General features: G+C 41.0%; 1 protein-coding gene across 2 annotated transcripts in view; it reads left to right on the top strand.

Moving 5' to 3' along the window:
- The window catches only part of PLAGL1 (PLAG1 like zinc finger 1), a 47,614-nt gene extending 26,919 nt beyond the window's left edge, over window positions 1–20,695 (top strand). For both annotated transcript variants that reach the window (XM_066179006.1, XM_066179007.1), the window contains exons 3-8: window positions 5,809–5,964; window positions 7,028–7,140; window positions 9,407–9,556; window positions 12,974–13,093; window positions 14,676–15,172; window positions 15,574–20,695. In XM_066179006.1, coding sequence (XP_066035103.1) covers window positions 5,809–5,964; window positions 7,028–7,140; window positions 9,407–9,556; window positions 12,974–13,093; window positions 14,676–15,172; window positions 15,574–16,849 — 2,312 coding nt within the window. In that variant the 3' untranslated portion in view covers window positions 16,850–20,695. The remainder of the gene's footprint in view (window positions 1–5,808; window positions 5,965–7,027; window positions 7,141–9,406; window positions 9,557–12,973; window positions 13,094–14,675; window positions 15,173–15,573) is intronic.
- The last annotated feature ends 76 nt before the right edge of the window (window positions 20,696–20,771 follow it).

The following is a 20,771-nucleotide window of genomic DNA, read 5'->3' as shown; positions in this document are numbered from 1 at the left end:
TCCTTCCTTCCTTCCTTCCTTCCTTCCTTCCTTCCTTCCTTCCTTCCTTCCTTCCTTCCTTCCTTCCCCCCCTTCCTTCCCCCCCTTCCTTCCCCCCCTTCCTTCCCCCCCTTCCTTCCCCCCCTTCCTTCCCCCCCTTCCTTCCCCCCCTTCCTTCCCCCCCTTCCTTCCCCCCCTTCCTTGTGAGGGTGGTGTTATTTTGGGTGCAGGGTTATGGAAAACACTGCACCTTCTTCCCAAGTAAGACAGTGTCATGCACAGAAGTGCAAGTTTTCAGTCTTTATCCAGGTGAGTGATTATGATTGCAAAGTCAGCCTGTAGTCGGGTTTCTTGATTTATTTATTTTTTTCTTTTTTTTCCCGTGCAGAGCTGAGCAGTTGTACATCTCTGCTAATACAAGGTTTTGGTGTATGACATAGAAAAGGCATGAAGAGGAGACATTGAGGAAATGTTCACCTGTTTTTATGCTGGAGTAGGGATCAGTTTTTACAGTTAAAAAATAAAGATCAATCTATAGATAATTTAGCATAACAAAATATCAGAAGTTAATGGGATTTGAATAAAATCATTCTCAATTCTGGTAATTATGACAAGTTCTATTTTACTCAATATAAATACAATCCATTATTAATCAGTGAAAAGCTTCATTTTGCATGTCAAACTTAGGATATAGAGCTTCTTTCATAAATGTTTTTTACAGGGAAAATGTGTGTCAGTGGCCCACAATAATGGGAAAATAATTTGTGATTAACTGTTTGCTAATTGAGTACTTTGAATTTTTTGCCAAATAAATTGTAGAACAAGGATTTCAAGCTTTTCTAGTACAGGGTGCTGTAGAACAAATCTCAGGCTGGAAAACCTTGTGCACCTTTGGCTAAGAGAACCAAGACTGGCATGTGCAATGTACCTCAAACAGAAAATATCCAGAAGGTGTTTTTGCAGCGTTCCTCTCTGTGAAAGCTGAACAAGGCTAACGAAGCACTACAGTTTTACTTTGGAATAAATTACTGTTGTTTGCTATGCAAATCTTATGATTGTAATTAGGCTAGGATTTGGACTGCTGTGTACACTGATCTTTGTTCCCTCTGCGCATGGGAGCTAATTCTAAAGCTGCAAAACAGCACAGCAAATGCCAGGGTCTGCTCAGTCTCTGATCATTTCTCACAGGATGCATTTGCTCCAAGTGGACAATTGGAAAGGAATGATTTACCTCTGCCTTCACAGGGGATGTAATTGCACTGCAGGCATCTTGTGGGCCACTGAAATGTTCAGGTACTGTAAAGTCTTGCTTGAAAGCAGGGGTTGGAGCAAACACAGGGAGGAGGTCCTGATAGGCATCTAGTTTTTAGCAAACTGGTTTTAAAAAGTGATGTTCTGCTGCTGATTGGTTAAGGATCTGGTGGCATGTGTGAGCTATCACGGCAGTGATTGCAGTACCTAGCATGGCTATGTATAGCTCCCGTTATCTGTGCAGCAGGGCTCTGTATAACCGCAGCCCGTGGCTCCTTGCCCACACTAATGAGCTCTACCCGAGGCCGGGCTTGTGCCCGTGGGGGTGGCACAGTGCTCCAGCCGTGCTGCTGTTTTGGAAACCAGTTTGTTGACTGTGCTCAAGTCCAGCTTGCCCAAGCTGCCATGCCAGCTTGGCTACCTTTGGCTGCGGGAGCTTGTCCCAGTGCAGCATAGCTGGCCCCAGAGCTGTCTGGAGGACGAGGCAGGCTGGCAGCTGAGGCTGCCAGGCTGTATAGGCTTCAGCAAAGGAGAACTGTCACCTAGACCTGCACTGGGGTGAAGCACCAGCATGGTGAGGACAGTACAGGTGAGCCACACTCACAGCTCATTCTCCTCCCTGGGAACTCAGCTACCAGTTGTCCAGTCAGCTCATATGGTGGGAGTGCATCCTTGCGGGCAGCGGGTCTCAGTTTTGTGATGACCCAAAGAGCAGGGCAAAGCCAGGGGTTGGCTGCTGCCAGCCATGCCTCCCAACATGTGGGAGAAGTGGGAGCAGAGGCATTCAGGTGTAGGGGTACCAGCTGGGGGTGTTGGGGAGACGTCCCCTTCTCTTAGCCCCTCCAGTGGTGGTTGGCAGGGGTGAGCAGCTCGTCCTTGTGATTGAGGTGGTGGCTGCACACCCACAGCCTGGTCTGAGCCTGCACTTGCACCATGGCTGAGCTCTTCTGTATGCTTGCCTCCCCACTGCTGCAGGGAGGTGCAGCAAAATAAAAATCTTAACAGCTACAAGATCTATTAAATTGTGCAGTTTTATCTACAGATGGATAAAAAGGCATTATTTGGATTTTTTTCAGAATCATTGGGAGGACAGAGAAAGAATGAAGAAGTACCCTCTAGGGGACAAGATAGTATTGTTTTTCTAAGGATATAGTATATGACACAATCTGGTTTTTAACAGCTTGTAACTCCTGTAAATCTCGTTTATTTCTTTTTGTTGCCTACTCATCTAAATCACAACAAAACAGAGGAATGGTGGCAGTTTTACTTTTTCTTGCATGCTTGCACATGACCTCGAATCCATTAATTTTGTTTGTGTAAATACAATTTAAGGGAGCAAGGAAACTGAAAAAGTGTTGAGCTACTAAGGTGCCTAGCAAAAAGCAGAAGACATTTTCTTTGCAGAAGGTGATTTTTCTGACCAAGTGTTTTTCATTTCTAGTGCTAATACGACAAAGTGTGTGTTGTTCCCAGAGCCGGATGCACCCTAATTCAGAACAGGTTAGAGTGGGTTCTGAAGCTGTTGTTGAAAATATATGTTTTACTTAATTAGCCAGGTTAAAAAGGGGGCATAAAATCTGTGTGAGTTTTACAAACTCTGTGCTGCAGCTCTATGTACGTTCCTTTGCCAATGACATCTGTAATTTAGCATTGAAACACAAAAGATTGTGACTTTGCCTGTAATTATCTCTGAGGAGGAATGTGAATTTGATAATTTTGCACTGTCAGTTTTGGGGAGAAAAATCACAAAGATCTCAGTTTCATTCAGTAGCCCCTAAAGTTATTCTGTTTACAGTGCTCCAATCCTGTTTTTCTGGTACACCTGGCAATTTTTAGAATGCAGTAGATTTGCAGTCAGGGTACTAACATGTTGGTGTTGGGTCAGAAATACTGTGTAGTGAATGTAATTCCAATACGCCCGTTACTAAATAACTTAAGTCATTCTAGTTATCTTCATGACCCATATAATGAAACACAGAAAACCTTAGAACAAGCGTTGGACAGCTCTGGATATTTCACAGAATTGCCGAATATTCTGAGTTGGAAGGGACCAGAAGTGTGATCAAGTCAAACTCTTAAGCGTACATGGACTGAACTCACAACCTTGGTGTTGTTAGCACCATGCTCTAACCAACTGAGCTAATCTCATATTTCAAGGTGCTGGGCAGCTATGCCAGGTCCGAATCCCAGGCTATGCTAGCAAGGTGCTTAATAGCGCTTCCAGCTCTCCAGGTAACTTTGTTCAGGGCTGGCTGATGTCTTTATGCTGATGCTGAGGTGTGCTGCCTGGGCAGTTTTCTGTGTGGCTGCTCAGCTTTGAGGCCCTTGTTCAGCACCTAGTTGGATGCAAAGCAGTTCCTGATTTTAGAGGAAAGCCTCTCTACTACCCATGTGTGAATCATTTCAAACCTTCTGTGCTGAATCTGGAGGACCAAGGAGGTTTAGCTAATGGAGCACTACTGCAGAATTTGAAGGCTGATTCAAGGGATACCCTTTTATCCCTGCTTTCCCTTTCCAGCCTTCCTGTGAGCTGCCCACCCTGGAGCCTTGAAGGTGGGCACTGCCCTGGGGCAGCTGGAAGGTTTGCTCAGGAGCTTGCTAGTGATGAATCACAGAGGTATGGCATGGATTGATAAGGTCGTGTACTTTATGATTAGACACATCCTTCCTCTAACAGCGGTTCTTTGTCTCCATTTTGCTTTTGGTAATGTGTTTCAGCCGTTTGCATACAATGACTCTCTAAGCAGGAGCTGTTTGACTTGAGACAAAGTCACTATTATTCCAAACCAGCTCAGGAAGCCCTCATAATTCTGTTGCCCTCAGAAGGGTGAATTTTTTTAAAAGCCAATTAACTTAAATCACCTAGGAAATATTTTTTATTTTCTTACAGCCTAGCTGTAAAGGAATTTTTGTTACATAAACAAGTGTATTACAAGAAAAATCTGCCCGGCAGCTATATTGTTGGAGATTTGTGCATTTTGAGTGATGGTTGTAGAGAGGCATATTTTTTGTCTGTAGTGCTAGCAAAAATAAGTCATGTTTTTCAGCTGTTCACAGTGCAGGTGTGCAGCCTGGGAGCCATGGCAAAAGAAAACCTCCATGGTCCACAAATTATTGAAAAATATTGACTATTGTAGTGCCTGCAGCCTGACCAACATGCAAGTCTGTCTCCTCAGCTGGAGTTGATGGAGAGCCCAAAGAACTGGGTAGGAATACCTTAGGCTTATCTGGGGAGATTTTACACTAGGCTCTCAAGGTGCATGATTTAGTCAAGTGCCTTCTTGGGTTTACAAACAGAAACCTTTTTGAGGTACCCTGAAAATGACATTTATGGTGCCACTGTCCTTTTTCAAAACTATCTTTGATGTCTCCCCAGGCAGTGTTTCCTGAGCCCTTTATGCTCCTTGGTTATGAGCCCCTGTCTTTGATGAAGCCTCACCTCTCCTGCCCCAGTCTCTGCTACAGTGCTCCCTTGGGCTCTCTTGGCTGTTCTGGCTCCCCTCCTCTGCTCTGTATTGTCACTTACTGAATAGACTTGCTCAGTAGAGTTTTCAGAAGGAAAACAAAAAGAGGTAGTCATGGATGACCAATATCAGCTTTTCTTTTTAACTCAGTTGTAAAGCATTGTTGGCTCACTGTTTCGGTTTCTGCTGTCTATAAAAAGGTTTTGTGCAAGAAGTCCCCTTTTTCCCATTGCCCTGTGTGACACCAGTGCTGAGATGACCTTCTGCTGGAAAGTCTCATTGCTCAGTTTTGTCACTGCTCTGTAGGAGTTTCCCTGGCAACCAGTTTGAGCTGCACTGAACCAAAAATATCTCACTATGCTGGGGGAAAGTCAGTTTGCAGACATGCATCTCTTTTTAATGAGTTCTCTCTTAATGAGTCTGTGTGTCCAGTCTGCAGATGTCATTATTGGGAGCCAACAGCTGGGACATGTGCTCTGCCCCTTTTCCTTGCTTCCACAGGCAGAGCAGCCCATGAGGAGGCTGCCCCTGCATGATTGTCAACTGAGCTGTGGCTGTAGGACCCATCCTACTCATTTCTGATAGTACCCTGAGGGTCTCATCTTCTACTGAGAATGGTCTGTGCAGCAGACACAAAGTCTTTCTTGTATTCCTTGGATCTCTGCAAATTTCAGAATTTCATAATCACAGAATGGGTAAGGTTGGAACGGACCAACCTTACCTAGGTTACGGATAACAACTTTGTTCGCATTTCTGTGTAAATATATGCATCTTACTTTGTAGCTGGACATGCGGTGAACTCCAGTTTTCCTCCCATCCTAGTCTTTAAAGGCACAGTTTGTGACACCTCCAAATGAGCATATGTATAAATCTTTGGAGGTCAAGACCCACCAATTTGCTCAGGAGAGAATGTACAAACTGGAGGTGTTATTTCAAATCTTCCTCGTTTAGTTTTGACTTGCAGATAATCTTTTCACTACCTAATGTAGAACGCTGATGTGAAGAAAAGCATTCGTAATTCCAGATATGTTCTCAAGATGACAAAATTAGAAGAGACTGAATTGGAAAGCAGTATGTCATTTTTAGTAACAGGTTCCCTTTTCTGGATTTGCAGGGTGTGAGGATTGTGGTAAAAGCCTTATAGGAGAATGCAAACTCCACGGACCACTCATCAGGGCTAAAGATAGGGTTATTCCCAGCCGAGCCCGTCTCACCCTACCTCACTACCTCACTTTGCGAGTGTTGGAGCTGAGAGCTGGAAACCAGCAGAGTAAGTATTTTAGCTCTTTTTCCCACATTTGAGAAAGAGGACACAAAAACACTGGCCTGTTTTCATGAGTAACTCAAGGCATAATCGTTGGGCATTAGCATTATGAAGAGAGTTTTCAGCTGAGCACCGCTAAAGCTCACAGTCAGCTACTGTTTTTTATGACTGATTTCTGGTAACAGACGCATAAACTGATGGCAGGACATTAGCCAGAGCTGGTGTGACATTTAGCTGTGAGCAACCAGTTAGATCTGTTCAGTCAATCCAAGTTTAATGAATGTTGAATTTGTATCTAATAGTAACAGCCATGCAGTACTATTTTTTTCTCTTTTCCCCAAGCGTGCAAAACAGGAAAAAGTATTCAATGAAAGGTCAGAAACAAAATGGTAAATGACATCCCTTATCCACCCCCTGCACACTCAAGAGATCACAGTGGGGTAATTTACCTTTTGTAGTATTTTCAGTTCATCTTATGGAAAGGCTGTTGTTTCCTTCTGAAAGTGAAGCAATTTGAATATCCATACATGAACAAAGGAATTATGTTCTTAGTGTGCAAGTTTTCCACAGCTACCTGAGTAAAATTAGTCCTGCCTAGATTGCTTTTCAGAAAGAGAATGACAGGATGCCTACACTCTCATTCCATTGATCTAGCAGTGGAATAACTGGAATGATTAAGAAGACTAATACTGTGTTTTTATAGATTCTCTCCACTCACACTGGGAGAGAACAACCTCCCAAATTGTGCTGAAAAGCAGAGGAATATGATAACATCAGTTTGTAGATTGAGGAGTATTGACACATTTGTCTTGCATACTCAGTTTAACATCCTGTCATGGATTTTTGGTACTTTTTTATTCCATGTAGTTCCCATTAAAAAAATCAATACTTATTTACATCCTTTTTTGGTTTCCTCACCTTGGAATTATTTACTGGGCTTATTTGTCTAGAAAAAGAATTAATGTGATCTGCACTATTTTGTTTATCTCCATTTTCACAACTGTAAGCATACAAGAAATAGTTTGTGATGTCTGTACTAATATTAGACTGCTTTTTGTTTTGTTCACAGTCCTTGGTGTATTTGCAAAGAAAGTAATACAGAAGAGAACACAATTTGGCCCATATGTTGGTCAACTGTCTACAAAACTGACCTGCTATGATGAGAGCAGGCTAGTCCTGCAGGTAAAAACCCACTGCGTTTCTATGAAGTGCATATGTCTTTAGCAGCTCATACTTATTTAGGTGTTTTAATCAGTCAATTTGCCATCTGATCTAGTTCATTAATTGTACTTTTGATGTGTAAGTATGAGTGTAAATCACATTATTAAGCAGTACAGCATAACCTGAAGTACCCAAATATTCCTGTATACTGTGTTTTCTAGAAATTTGCTTTCCTGCTTTCTAGTTTTACCATTTATAGGGTGTTAGGCCTATCAGTCTAACAGCTCTTGATAAGCTTTTCAGAGAGCATGGCTAATGAACTTTCTTCCCAGATAACACAAAAGGATTTGTGCTTTACACCATACCACTCAGAGGTTTGAGTTTGTGCTCTGAGTTAGCAAGAGTGACAGGAATAGGCGCTAAGGCACTGGCTTAGTATGGAGAAACAGTGCAGGGATAGGGAAACACTTTTTAATTAATTTTAAATGTTATTGTTACTAATTAATAATAATTGTTAATTTGTATATAGACTTGGACACACAGTGCACTATCTCAGTTTATTTAATCAGATTGTTATTTAGGGCTGATACCTTCTGTTGCTGCACACATAGGTACTGACTGTTTCACCTGGACCATGACACTATTATTTGGATTTTATCCAGCAAAAATTGTGGCCTCTCAGGACTAGCCCAGCTTAGACAAATCTACATGGACATCCTTTCCCACAGGAATTCCTCGGGAGTGAAAGTTGATTGCAATCCTCTGGGCCCCTGTCTTTGCATTTTGCTGTCAGGGTCGTGGCTGAGCCCAGCTCTGTGTCTGAGTCCATGGTCAAGCCACAGCCTCTGTCAGGGCTTCCCAACAGGTCATGGTTCTTCCAGAGTTTGCATTTCGTATCAGGCCCTCTCACCCCCGAACAGAGAGACACCAGCAGCAGCTGTCCTGTGACACACTCTGTGTCTTCGTTTGAGCTTTCTCCAGAGCCTGGGACTGGAAGACACTGTGCTGTGAGGAAATACTTTAGGAAATAAACTGAACTTTAGTTTGAGTGCTTCAAAGCAGTAATAGCTTCAGTAGTTGCTGTAAACTTGATTTGCACATGGAAATCATGGGAATCATCTGCCAGGAAAATTACACTGTCCATCTATGGGATTTTCATAGCATGTGGACACCAGAAAAGATTTGTTCTTCTTTATAACTAAATATCTTCAGTCTTTTGATTAGACACTATTAAAAATGCAGAAAATGTACTTCTCTAACAATGGATGGATGAGCTAAGCACCCAGTTCCTTCCTTTTCACCAAGCCATTGCAAACCACACCCTATCCTCTATCAGTCAGCACCATTTGCTTAAAAGTATACAGTGATAAGCACAGCTCTGGCTGATGAATGGACTGTTTCTTCAGAAGAGGAGATTAGAGTCCCAGATTTCCTACATGACAGCAGTAGCTGCCTTGACTTCTCCCTAGCATGAGTATGTGACCAAACTTGTCCAACAGGCAGGTGCTTTCATCGGAAACGTGATGAAGTTAGATAAAATAGTTCCCAGAAGCAATGAAAATGCAACTTTTTTTTGCAGTTACTTGCTCAGTTACGTGTTTAGTAGAACAAATACAAGCTGTGCTGACATCAGTTGTGCAGCTTTGTCTGTCCGTGTTCGAGACACCGTTGCATAAAAGCAACTGTCTTGTTGGAGGTTGGTAGTTTTTGCCTCATAGGAGCATGCTCTTGGAGGGGAATCTAGGAAGAATGAAGTAAAGGAAAAAGAAAAAGATCTTTCTGGCACAACTGTTCATTTGTATTTACTTTTGCATTGTTAAGGGGAAAAAGAGCAGACTATTAAAATGCCATTATGTCGTGTGTTACTTCTCTGGACTTATTAACACAAGCTATACAATTGTTCCATGCAAAATGTAGTAACACTGAAGCTTGAGATTACAAGTGCTCAGGAAGTAGATTAAGGTATAAACCTTATCTTTCTACCTGCCTGCACTTAGTTCTTGTAATATTATCTTTATATAACATAGAAATGATGAACTATAAATGGGAAATACATACAAAGGCCTACAGTTATTTTAGTAGTGGGGTGCTCAGCAGGTATTCGTTCTTCACTTTCTTTTGCACTCAGTGTTCATTAAGAGTGATCTATTTCAAGGGACATATGACCAAGACAAGGTAGATAACTGTCAACTGATAGCTGTGATTGCAAATTAAAGAAAACTAATGTGCCTCTATACAGGACTTGGTTTTATCATTTTCATCCTCCTGGTCTCCCTCTTTGTTTCAGGTGTTGAAAGATGGGGGGAAGTACTTTCTGGACACTCCCAATGAGGACTGTGGAAACTGGATGATGTTTGTACGGCTAGCCCGGAACCAAGAAGAACAGACCCTTGTGGCTTATCAGCACTGTGGAGAAGTCTATTTCACAACAGTTAAGGTAGCTAAACCTATTTTGCGTCACCTGTCATCTGTTAGGAAATTTAGAGGCAAAGGTTCTGAAAGACGAACTCTTTTACAATGAAACATTGATTATATTCTGCCAACCAGATCATGACATACATACCACCTTTAATGTCATTTAATCTGTAGTAAAGCAAGTAGTGTATGGGGTTTGTCAGGAAAAGGTGTAGCGTGCTTGCTGTTGTGGGTAGTGGGTAGAAACTGAGCCCAGGAAACATAAAAATCATTCACGATGATAGTGTTTAAACTGAACACTCTTTAATCCCAGGTAGGTAAATGGTGAGATTAGTTGGCATTATTACATTCAATGGTACTTTATTCTGGAAATAACAAGCAAATTCCTTCCTTTTATTACATTTCTGAACACGTGTTATTTTCTTAGCACGTTACCCTTTGCTCAGGAACAGGGTGTTAAGTGAATCTTTATGTACAATTTTCCATGCTCATTAAACCTGAAGACTTAACTGCAAAACTTAGAATACTGCAATGTTACCATGAAATGATCAGCTTATGTTAGAGTTTCTGGACTGCATCTTTGTCTGAAGAGAGAGAACAAGGTTCTCTATGTTTTTAAATGAAGCTAGAACATCAGCCTTGGTTTTTATTGTTTTAGCCATTTTCTTAGGCAGAGTTGGTTTTAATCAGAAATAACTCTTTTGCACACTTGGGAAATGGAGATCTATCTGTTGAACATAATGCTTATCATTGTGAGCAACATCAAAAATAATGAAAAAAAGAATACTAGTGAAAAGTACTTACTATGAATTAAAATCCAGCATTTCAGTTTCATATCGAATATTGGCACAAACTTCTGTGGCAGAGTAGTATCTACAGTTTTTCCTCTTTTTTTTTTTTTTTTCTCCACCTGCACAGTCAGAAAAATATTTTCTGTATAGTGGTGATAATAGTTTAACATTTCATACCCTTCAAATCTTTTATAGCAGTATGGAGTATAGTTGATTTTGGGATTAATATCAACGCAATTATTAAGAAAAAAAAGAAAAATGTGACGTGGTATATGCTACTCTGAGACATATTTAGGCTGTGTTTGAGATTCTCATGCAGTCCATATCATTTGAAATTTCAACTTAGTTTGAAGTGCATGATATACTTGTAAAATTGACAAGACTAGTAAGACTACGTTTGGGAAACATAAACTTTTCCAAGAAGTACTTGTTATAAACTGGTAACTTAAGATTTCCAGTATAATTTAAATTCTATTGAACCAGCTCTCTACTGACTTCAGCAGAACTATGCACATTGGCATTAATGGAGACTTGCATCCTGTACACTGACACAAAGAGTGTCCTAGGACGAGGAATGTGTCTTGGCAACTTTGCTGTGCTGTGTGTCATAGGGCATTACTTGGGTTTTATTTCTCTGAAGTCCTAGTATCATTCAGGGTGCTGTGGCATCCTGCGGATTTTGTCCTGGTCAATGAATGTGATGGCCTTGTGCTACACTTAGGCACACCCTGCTGGTCATGCTGGGAGGCTGGCTTAGGGCTGATTCTGAAGATGCTTTCTCCAGACGTTTTTAGTAAAGTGTATTAAGGTGGGAGTAGGATAGGCTCCTTTCCCCGCTATTTTTACGAAGAAATGGGATTTCAGTGACATGAAATTATAGCTACTACAGAAGACGTGTAAGTGGCATCCTGACACCACCATTAGCTTATTTTCTTACCTAATGGCTGCAATCCATAGAAATAAGTGCTTTAAAAGATATAGAATTGTGAGGAAATAAAAGTGATCCATGGCTGCTGTTGGTTTGATCCCAGGAGAGTTTCATGTGAGCACTGCAGTTCTCTTATTGTCACTGGTCGCACAGAGTAAAAGACAACTTGTAGTGGATTTGGATGCTGATATTTAATGTCAGTTTTACTGAGATTAGAGCTTACTTGACTGTTTCACACACAGATGCACTTGCTCTCCCCCCAAAGTCGCATTGACCAGGTCTTGGCTTCCCATAAAGGGAGGCTACTGGTCTAGGAATGCTGGGCAGAGAGTCATGACAGTGTCACGCTGTGCAGTTTTATGTGGGCACCAGTGTCAGGTGTCACAGGCCAAGGTCCCAAGACATCCTTAAACATCTGTCTCACAATGCATGATGAGCCTCCTAGTTAATAACTCTGTCTGATGTCCTTAATTGAGTGGAGAATTCAGGACAGATCATTTCTGTTTAGGCCAGGTGTTATCAAAATGTATACCCAACACATACGGGTTGTAGTTAGCAGGCAGGCTTGTGCTTGGGAGTTCAAAATTCAGTTTTCAGCATTAAACCCACAATTAACCTGTCTGCATTCACAATCTACGTTGTCTTTTCCCTGCCATGCTTAACCCACACTGATACTACAAAATAGGTGGATTTTATGATGTCACATTTTCTAGAATAAGACTCAGCTGCTCTCTTTCTGGGCTAGTTTGTTGGGGTTTTTTTTTGGTTGTGGTTTTTTTTTTTTTTTTTGGTGGCACGAGTTTATCTTAGTTAAAATAAAACTACAAGTGCAGTTTAGCTCTACCCCTGTTGCAACAATGTTGGTTTTTATTATAGATGAAGAAAATTGTTTACAGGGTCAGGGAATCATATAAATCATGACCCCAAAGTTTAGTTTTCTTTTTTGCCAGATCTTTAGCCACTGAGTGTAATCACGCCTCTCTTTTTCTATTTGCTATATTATTGACTGAAAGTATTTGTCAGAAGAGGTCATAGTCCAGTCCAGGGAGAGATTTGGGCAAGCATGACTGGATGGGAGACTGCAGATTATGGGCTCCCTTAATCCTGTGGGGGAAGGCTTCAGTGGAAGGAGGGCAGAGTTACAATAATGCGCACTGATAGCAAGCCTGACACATCAGAGCCGGTGCATGGAAAGGTGCTAATTTGCCTTGCAGTCCACATATTGATCAGCTTTGCACCCATGCTCAGTGTGACATGCCCAGGAGGCATCCAAGATCTTGTGCATTCACGATGCATTTTTCCTTTGCCTGTACCCTATAGTTAACTGTTGTGTCCAGTGGACTTCAGACATCAAGGAATGGGCATGGGATATTGCTTGGAAAGACTGCTGGATGTCTGAACATCACAGACAAATATATCTCACTGAGCAAAGATTGTGGGGATTGAGGCATGCCTCCTGCTACTGCCCCCTGCCCCAAATCTATGTGCGTACACAATTCCACTTTTAGGAACAGAAAGTGTCAAGCCCTACTGGGCAGTAATGCTCAAAAAGTGCTTGAATCTTGAAACTAAGTTACCAATAATTCAGACAGAGTCAAAAAATGCAGTTTGGGTAGGGACAAAACACTGCACACCCCTCCCCTGCCCCTCCTATCTTTCATATTGTTTGGTTTAGGAAAATTGACACAAGCAAACATGTGCTGTTTTTTTCCATTCACAGCCAATTGAACCCCACACAGAATTGAAAGTATGGTATGCTGCCGATTATGCCAAATTTATGGAAGCTTCTGCAGTCTTCATTAAAGAAGAATCAGATGTCTCCCCTTTGCCTCCAGTAGCAGTAAGTGCCCCTACTCTGCATTGAAGCCATCATTAGGCACAGTAAATTAAAGTTTACTTACATATTTTCTCTAATTCTATAACTCTAGTAATTCAAATGTAGACTGTAGAGTACTTTTAGAAATTTTAGCCAAGCAGCTACTCAGAGAAAGGTCGTTCTTCCTGTCCTGTGTTTGGAATCCAATGGAGCCATCAGATATAGTCAGATGTAAGTGGCACCACTTGATGTATTGGGAAGACTTAAGATGGGCACTAATTTGTGGATAACCAAGCTGTCCAGCCTCAGACTTTTTTCACCATTTCCCCTTCTTTTGCTCTGACTGATTGGCCAGAGTACTCACTAATTATTTCAGTCTTTCCTGTTCAGTAACCCTTCTCTACTAATTCAAATACCTTCCCCTCTGTATCATAGCAGAAATCCTTAAACTGATAGGAAAAGTTTAAGTGTTGAAAACATGGCTGTGAAAATCAATACTTAATCAAGAAAGAATGTGAAACAGGGAATACAAATGAACCAGGAATTCGTGTTCCAGGAAGGCTTGTGAGGCCTTCAGAATATTCCCCAGAAGGAAGGTGTGGGAGAGCCACAGCATCAGACACAAGTCTTAGCACAGAGAAGGGGCCAGTCTGGAAATAAAGATGGAGTAGATACAGCCTCACCATGCTCTCCAGGGCAAGCTAGCCTAAGAGCAAGGGAAAAGAAGGATGGTTTGTGAGAAGCTTACATAAGAAGTAGATGAACTTGAGGAGGTATATGGTCATGCAATAATTAGAAGTATATTTCATCAATGATTGGAGATTTTTGGTAATTGTTTTTCATCAGATTTTTAATAATATTAGTATTTAAAGTGAATTCAACTGAATCCAGGAGAACTCTTATTTCCACAGAAGTAATACTTCCAAATAATACACTGTTAGCAAAAAAAAAACCCCAAAAAACCAAAAAAAAACCAAAACCAAAAATCACAACAAAAAAACCCCTTTAAGTCAGGATAGGCTTGAGATCCCTAAACCTAAGGTGTTTCTTATCCAGTTAATGGAAGTCCAATGCCAAATGTCAGGCTTAGTGAGGAAGTCTCTCCTGGAGCCATTGCCCATTGCTGTGTGGTAAAGCATGGGGCTGGCCCGAGACACAAGGAAATCTGTATGGCTTAATGTATGTACATTTTTGTACAGAAACCCATCCCATTTTTGTGTGGCTGGAATAGCAGATAAACTATGTCAGTCCAAGGATAAAGTACAATTTACAGATGCTTTTATGAGTAATTTCATAAATGCAACAAATGTAGAGACTTTGAAATTCAGTAAGCACAGATAAACAAAGGTGAAAGACTCAGGACTGTCACAGTAAATGCTAAACAAAAACATGTAAATCAGTATTTAGCCAACCTTACTTTTCCTTTGAGTTTTTATTCCTAGAAAGAATCTCTTGCCAGTTGAACAACTAGGTGGTAGCACATGGAAGTAAATATCATCAAAGACAACAATGAGTCTTAAAAAAGCACAGGAGAAGATGAGTGAGAAGAATATGACCTTTCCTTAGAAGGGTTAGTAAGAAAGACCTGTCTCTGTTCTCATTGCAGAAAGAGCCCGTAGACCCTTGGATATGCTCCAGCTGTGGAAGCACTTTTGCAACTTTTGCTCTGCTGGAGTCTCACCAGTGCATCCATAAAGACCGAGTCCTTCCTACGAGGTTCAGACCACCAAATAAATTGGGACCTGTAAAAGCAAAAAGCAAACTCAAAGGGAAACTGAGAGGAGTGTCATTAGGCAAAAGCATTACTCAATGCTTTGGGACCATTTCCTGTTCCTCTGCTGCAAAGTTCAGCTGTGCCAGCTCAGGAAGCACTTGTGGTGCTCTCGTAAGGTTTATACCTAAATGGAGAAATGGTCGGTCTTCACTGCTGAAGGGAAAAGAAGTGAAGCAGCCAGATAGTTATCCCTGCCGACTCTGTGGGAAGATATTTGATTCCATTGACAAGCTCACAGTCCACACTTATGCGCACAAAGGGGAGCGTCCCTACAAGTGTTCACAGCACGGATGCACAAAAGCCTTCATTTCCAAATATAAACTGCTCAGGTACAGCTCTGAAGGCATTCCTTTTCTGCTGGGTGTGTGTGGGGCAAAAAAAGACATCTTTTTCCTTTGGGGTGTTCTAGTGATAGTTAATCTCTGAGGTCCGGTTTTTATTATTACTGGTTTTGATAGAATTGGAGAAAACTAGTCTCTCTTAATTATGGTGGCTACTCAAAAAGATGATGTTGAGCAGTTTTCATCTACTCTATGGTTTATGATTACAACCTTCCTCCCACCCCCCCTGCAAAATTTAGGCTTTTACTAATAACCTGAGAGGTTGTGGGTGCCTTCCTTTGAGAATTCCAGTGTTTTCAAGTTTTGAAGCTACAAGAGTAAATGTACTAGAATAAATGTGAACACAAGTAACTTTCTTGTATGTGTGTTTTGGTTTGTTTTTCTCTTAGGCACTCAGCCACTCATTCTCCACAGAAATCTCACCAGTGTGGCTACTGTGAAAAGACCTTTCACAGGAAAGACCATCTAAAGAATCACCTTCAGACTCATGACCCCAACAAGATGGCCTTCAAGTGTGAAGAGTGTGGCAAGAAGTACAACACCAAGCTAGGCTATAAGAGACACTTGGCTCTTCATGCTGCCACCAGCGGGGACCTCACGTGTAGGGTGTGTGCCCAAGAGTTTGGTGGTACTGAGGTTCTGTTGGAGCACCTCAAAAGTCATGCAGGGAAACCAACTGGCAACATGAAGGAAAAGAAACACAAGTGTGACCACTGTGAGCGTCACTTCTACACCCGTAAAGATGTGCGGCGTCACATGGTAGTTCACACAGGCTGCAAAGACTTCCTGTGCCAGTTCTGTGCCCAAAGGTTTGGGCGGAAGGACCACTTGACACGCCATACTAGGAAGACTCATCCGCAAGAACTGCTGAAGAGCAGGTTGCAGAATGGTGACTCAGTGGGTGTCCTTGACCAGCTCTTTTCATACAGACTGAAGGAAGATGCCAGCATGCTGTCCCCTCTTCCTGAAAGGGTCCCTGTGCCGAATGGGGTTGTGAATGGTTCAGAAACAGAGGAATACAACTGCTCCCATCTTCATTCCCAGCCAAACTTAGAAACTGCTCTTCCTCTAGAGTCTTCTCCTCACTTGCAAAGGATGGGCTGTGCAGATAGCCTCCCGGCTGTCCCTCCCACACCATGTTCAGCAGCTGTCCCTATCAACCTGAACCTTCATCAGCCTAACAAATACGACCTTAGTTCTACCTCATTTGCTGCAGGATCCCTCAAGAATCTACCGATAAAAGTGGATGTTAAAGGTTACAACGTGCATCTTCTAGAGGACCTGCCATTACCAGAATCTCAGTCTCTTCACAAAATCAGTATGGAAGAAGCTTCCTCAGGGCCTGTAGGGGATACTAATAAGTACCCAGTGCACAAAGAGGCAGAGGCAGCAGCTGAAACTGCAAGCCTGCCTTTCATGGATCTCACTCATGTGATGGGTTTCTGGCAGCTCCCACCAGGTGACAACCAGAACACTATTGGGGACATCACAATGGCATTTGGCTCAGAGGAACCATCACACAGGCTGAATGGCCTCGGCCAACAGCAAGGTCTTCAGCTAGCAACTGGGGGAATGGCCATAAACCAGCTGCATCATCTTCCTCGCTCCTTTCCATCCACTACAAATTCTGTAACACTGCCTCACTTTCACCATGCCTTCAAGTAACTATTACCCTGTGTGGGTTTTTTCCCTTTTTTTTTTTAAAGACTGTGCTTCTTACTTAAATCTGGTAGGACCGGGGTGGTTTTGTTTTTGTTTTATTTTGCAGAAAAACCACCCCAGATGTTTTCAAAGCACGTTATGAACGTGGTAGTTAAATTCAGGATGTTAATAAACAAGAAGCTCTATTTTTCATACTATTAGTTTTTTAGTGTATGACAACAGTAGAACTAACATATTTCCCTCAGCTCCCTCTATATTTTTGTTTCTTTTCATGCAAACAACTGAATAACTATCTTCAATGACAGCAAAGTATTGTAACAGGCACAATAAAACTGGCTGCTGCAATAGGAGAAATATGGTTAGGGTGAATGGGAAGAGGGGGGGAAAATCACAAAGAAATCAATTTAATGAGCCATAAATTACAGCAAATTTGTACACATGGCAAATGTAACAAAGGATTTATCAATATCAGGTTTCTGTTAAGCACTTAATTAATGAACTTTAATAATGCTTAATTTAAATCAGAATCATTCCAAGAGTAAATTTTGAATCCTTCTTCCACTTGCTTCGATGAAGATCATCACTGTTATGATTATGTTAAACTAGATTTTGTTTTCTTCTGGGCAGTTCAGTTGTGTGCCTCTGCTGCCTTTTTCCTAGGGCTGGAAATAACTACCACTTCTGAACGACTGTGTAAGAACTGCTGTCTTGGATACATGCAGTTCTCAGAATGGGAAGTGAATTGTTTCAAATTAGAGCAAAATATAATTTTCATTTAGAGCTGGATCTGTCAAGACATCAGACACTTCTCTCTTCCTCTCTCTAGTAAAGCACTTGAGCATTTGCTTAAATTTAAGCTTATGGTATCCTGGGGTCAACAGCTTGATTAATTTAACACTTAATAAAAAATAATGCATCTTACCTAAGGGGCCTTTATTCATCTTTTGTTGATAAAAATGGCCACTGTTTAGTCTGGGAAATGATTAATAATTGTAACTATCAGAAAATACGGGCTTCCACAGAAATCCAACCCTGGCCCAGGGGAGCCTGTGCCCAGGGGGCCCCCTGTGGAGCCAGGGACAGGTCCATGGCCAGAGGGGCTGTGGTGGTGACCTGACACTGGGCTGTGTTCAAAACCAGGTTCTGAACCTGCCTTACAAGTGTCAGCTGAAATTAGCAGGTGTGATAATGGTTGAGGCTGTTTTACTCACAGAGTTCTGCTCAGAAACACTGGGACTGCTGCAGTTGGACTCCAGCCTTTGTTTCTTGCAGACTAGAACCATGGGGACTTCTGTTTGTTTCCTGGGGTAAATTGTCCATGAACAGTTTCTGTGGATAATGTGTTGGTGTGACAGTCCTATCATCTGATGAATGAACAAGCAGAAATTGTAAAAATCACATTTTCCAGATGACACTATTAAACAAAGAAACAAATTCTTTACAATTTAATGTTTGCCTAACCCCTAGTTACAAAAAAATAATCATGGTTTCAGTAGATGGCACAGTTACTAATGGATTCTGTTTTATTTAAAACAGACGTAGAATTTCTGAATCTGAGTAAATTCTCAAGCACCAGGAACTACTCTTCCATTAAATCCAAAGAGAGTCCATAGTACCCAATGGTCTTTATTAATATAACATGGAGCAAGCATATTCTCTTCTCTCTTGTTAATCACAGGACTATTTCTGGAGAGCTTCAAATAAAAAATAATTTTTAAATGATTGCTGTTTTGCTGTTACTGAGCTATGGATCATTGTAGTTGTACAATGTCATTGAATATTCTCACAAGTTGATTGGTACTTGGATTAAGGATTGTCTTATTGCAGTTCATGAGAGACTGTGTTCTGCAGATGCAGTGCTGAGAGGTATTTTTTGTTAGGAAAATTTTTGGTGTAAGACAAACCAAAAGGAATTTTAAGGTCATTCCTGTAATGACAACAGCAGGAGGGGAACAGGTACTGCACCGTCATGTCCAGTGAGTAGTTATTTAAATTACAAGTTCCAGAATAGGGAAAAGGTTGCAAATAGTGTTATATGCACATTCTACAGCTAGACTTTTATTTTCATCTGGACTTGGTAAGGTGTGTGTGTGTATATCCATTTAACTGTATTTTTTTCCTTATTAGCACAAATTGTATTCACTTGGCTTCAAGCAAGCTTATGTACTTGTTAAAAAAACCCAAAAAAACTAAACTACAAAAAATTCTTTGCTACAAAAAAAAAATTTGTATGCCTAATTATACGCATTTTGTCATTTTGGTTTGTGCTTTTGTAAGAGGTGTCAGTAATTACTGAAATACTTGTCCTTGAATTTAAATGTGATGTTAAGAAGCAAACATCATGCAGACACTGAGCACATTCTTTCAGCTGCTCTTTCAGCCCCTGGAGCAGGGTACCTGAGCAGAGGTGCCGCTGCCTGATCTCAGCCTCTTCCAAAATACGGAAAAATGATAAGCATTTCTCACCAATGCATATGTAACTACAGGTTAAAGACCGTCTCATTCAAATAAAAAAAAAAATAACTACTTTTGATGCATTTTAAAATACTTTAAAAGTGCACAGCGATGATGTCTGCAAGTAAAGCACAGAAGCAAACCTTAAATGTGCAATGCTGCTTAAACCTATCAGCCCATTCAATTTTCTTTTTCCAGATTCTTGACAACATCAATGTAGCAAAAGCTGATGATGTCCTATGACAAAGGCAAGGTATTTCAAAAAGTTATGCTGTCAAAAAAAATGGTTTTGTTTTAAAATTTTTGCAGCTGAAGAGACATGAGAGTCATCTCGAGTCATCTAATACTATGAGTGGGACTGGACTTTGTGAACGTGTTTTTTAGGGAGACCTCTGTGAGCATTTCTCAGAGGCCATCAGTAGCTGAGGCTCAAGCTCCAGGACATCTCTCTGGTGGCACTGCCTTTGGCTCATGTTGGAACTTTCCATTTTCTTAGTCAATGGGTTGCTGTTAGTTTCAGAGAGTTTTTCATAGCCAGTCCGAACTGGGATGGTACATTGGTACATTCCATGTATTAATGATTGGTTCATTTCTAGTGGAATGTTTAAAATGCTTTTTCTCAATACACCATTCTTGCCCCCTTTTTTTTTTTTTTTTTTTTTTTGGTAAGATATTGGAAACTCAGCTGTGATATCCTACACTTCTATACACAGACAGAAAATAATGACACACACAACAACAAATACAGTAAAACTTACTCAAAATTTGAGGATTCATTTATTTGGTTGTTAAAGGAGGCAACTGTGCTAACATCATACAGTATAGTTGGAATGGGTTAGGGGCTTTTCCCCTCTTCCTGGACTGAAAGAAAGGCTAAGCACCACTGCTTTAGTATATTGGGGCTAGTGTCGTGGTTGCTTTTTCTAGCTCTAGGAGTTACAATTGCCTCACTCTCATCCTTTCTGTATCCATCTAATCACTATTAGCTAGAGTCTAAGTAGTTTAATTAAACTCTTTAAAATATGGTGTTTATTACTGCTGTGTCCAACTACTTTTCATCTTCATTTACTTAATGAGCATTTAATCGGTAAGAAAATTCCTCGTGGATTTTATTTGAAAGCCTTAAGGAAAATTATTGGGCTAAAAAGCCCCTACTTGTTGCATCACTGAAAGTTTATGCAAGGTGATCCAAGGCTGACAGAGGATCAAGTGACCAAAAAAATAAGGTATATACCTCCACAATATTTCTGTCTTGATCAAATTTTAAAAGCAATTAAGTTTTAAGTTTTAGTCTGAACTCAAAGTGCTTTGAAGAGATGCACAGCATACGTGGCTATTTATCATGTATCAATCACTATCATTTATTGTTTACTGGAAGATTCTATTAAATATTCACATGAAGTTCCACGATGTTCAATTGTCTTGTTCAATATATCAAAGCATTAGGGGAAAGAAAAAGAAAATCACATGG

The sequence above is a fragment of the Chamaea fasciata genome, unplaced genomic scaffold, assembly GCF_029207755.1.
Source record: "Chamaea fasciata isolate MVZ Bird 193981 ecotype frontalis unplaced genomic scaffold, bChaFas1.0.hap1 SCAF_3, whole genome shotgun sequence".
NCBI classification, from domain to species: domain Eukaryota; kingdom Metazoa; phylum Chordata; class Aves; order Passeriformes; family Sylviidae; genus Chamaea; species Chamaea fasciata.
The sequence above is the reverse complement of the archived record's forward strand: the minus strand, read 5'-3'. Positions and strand labels throughout refer to the sequence as shown.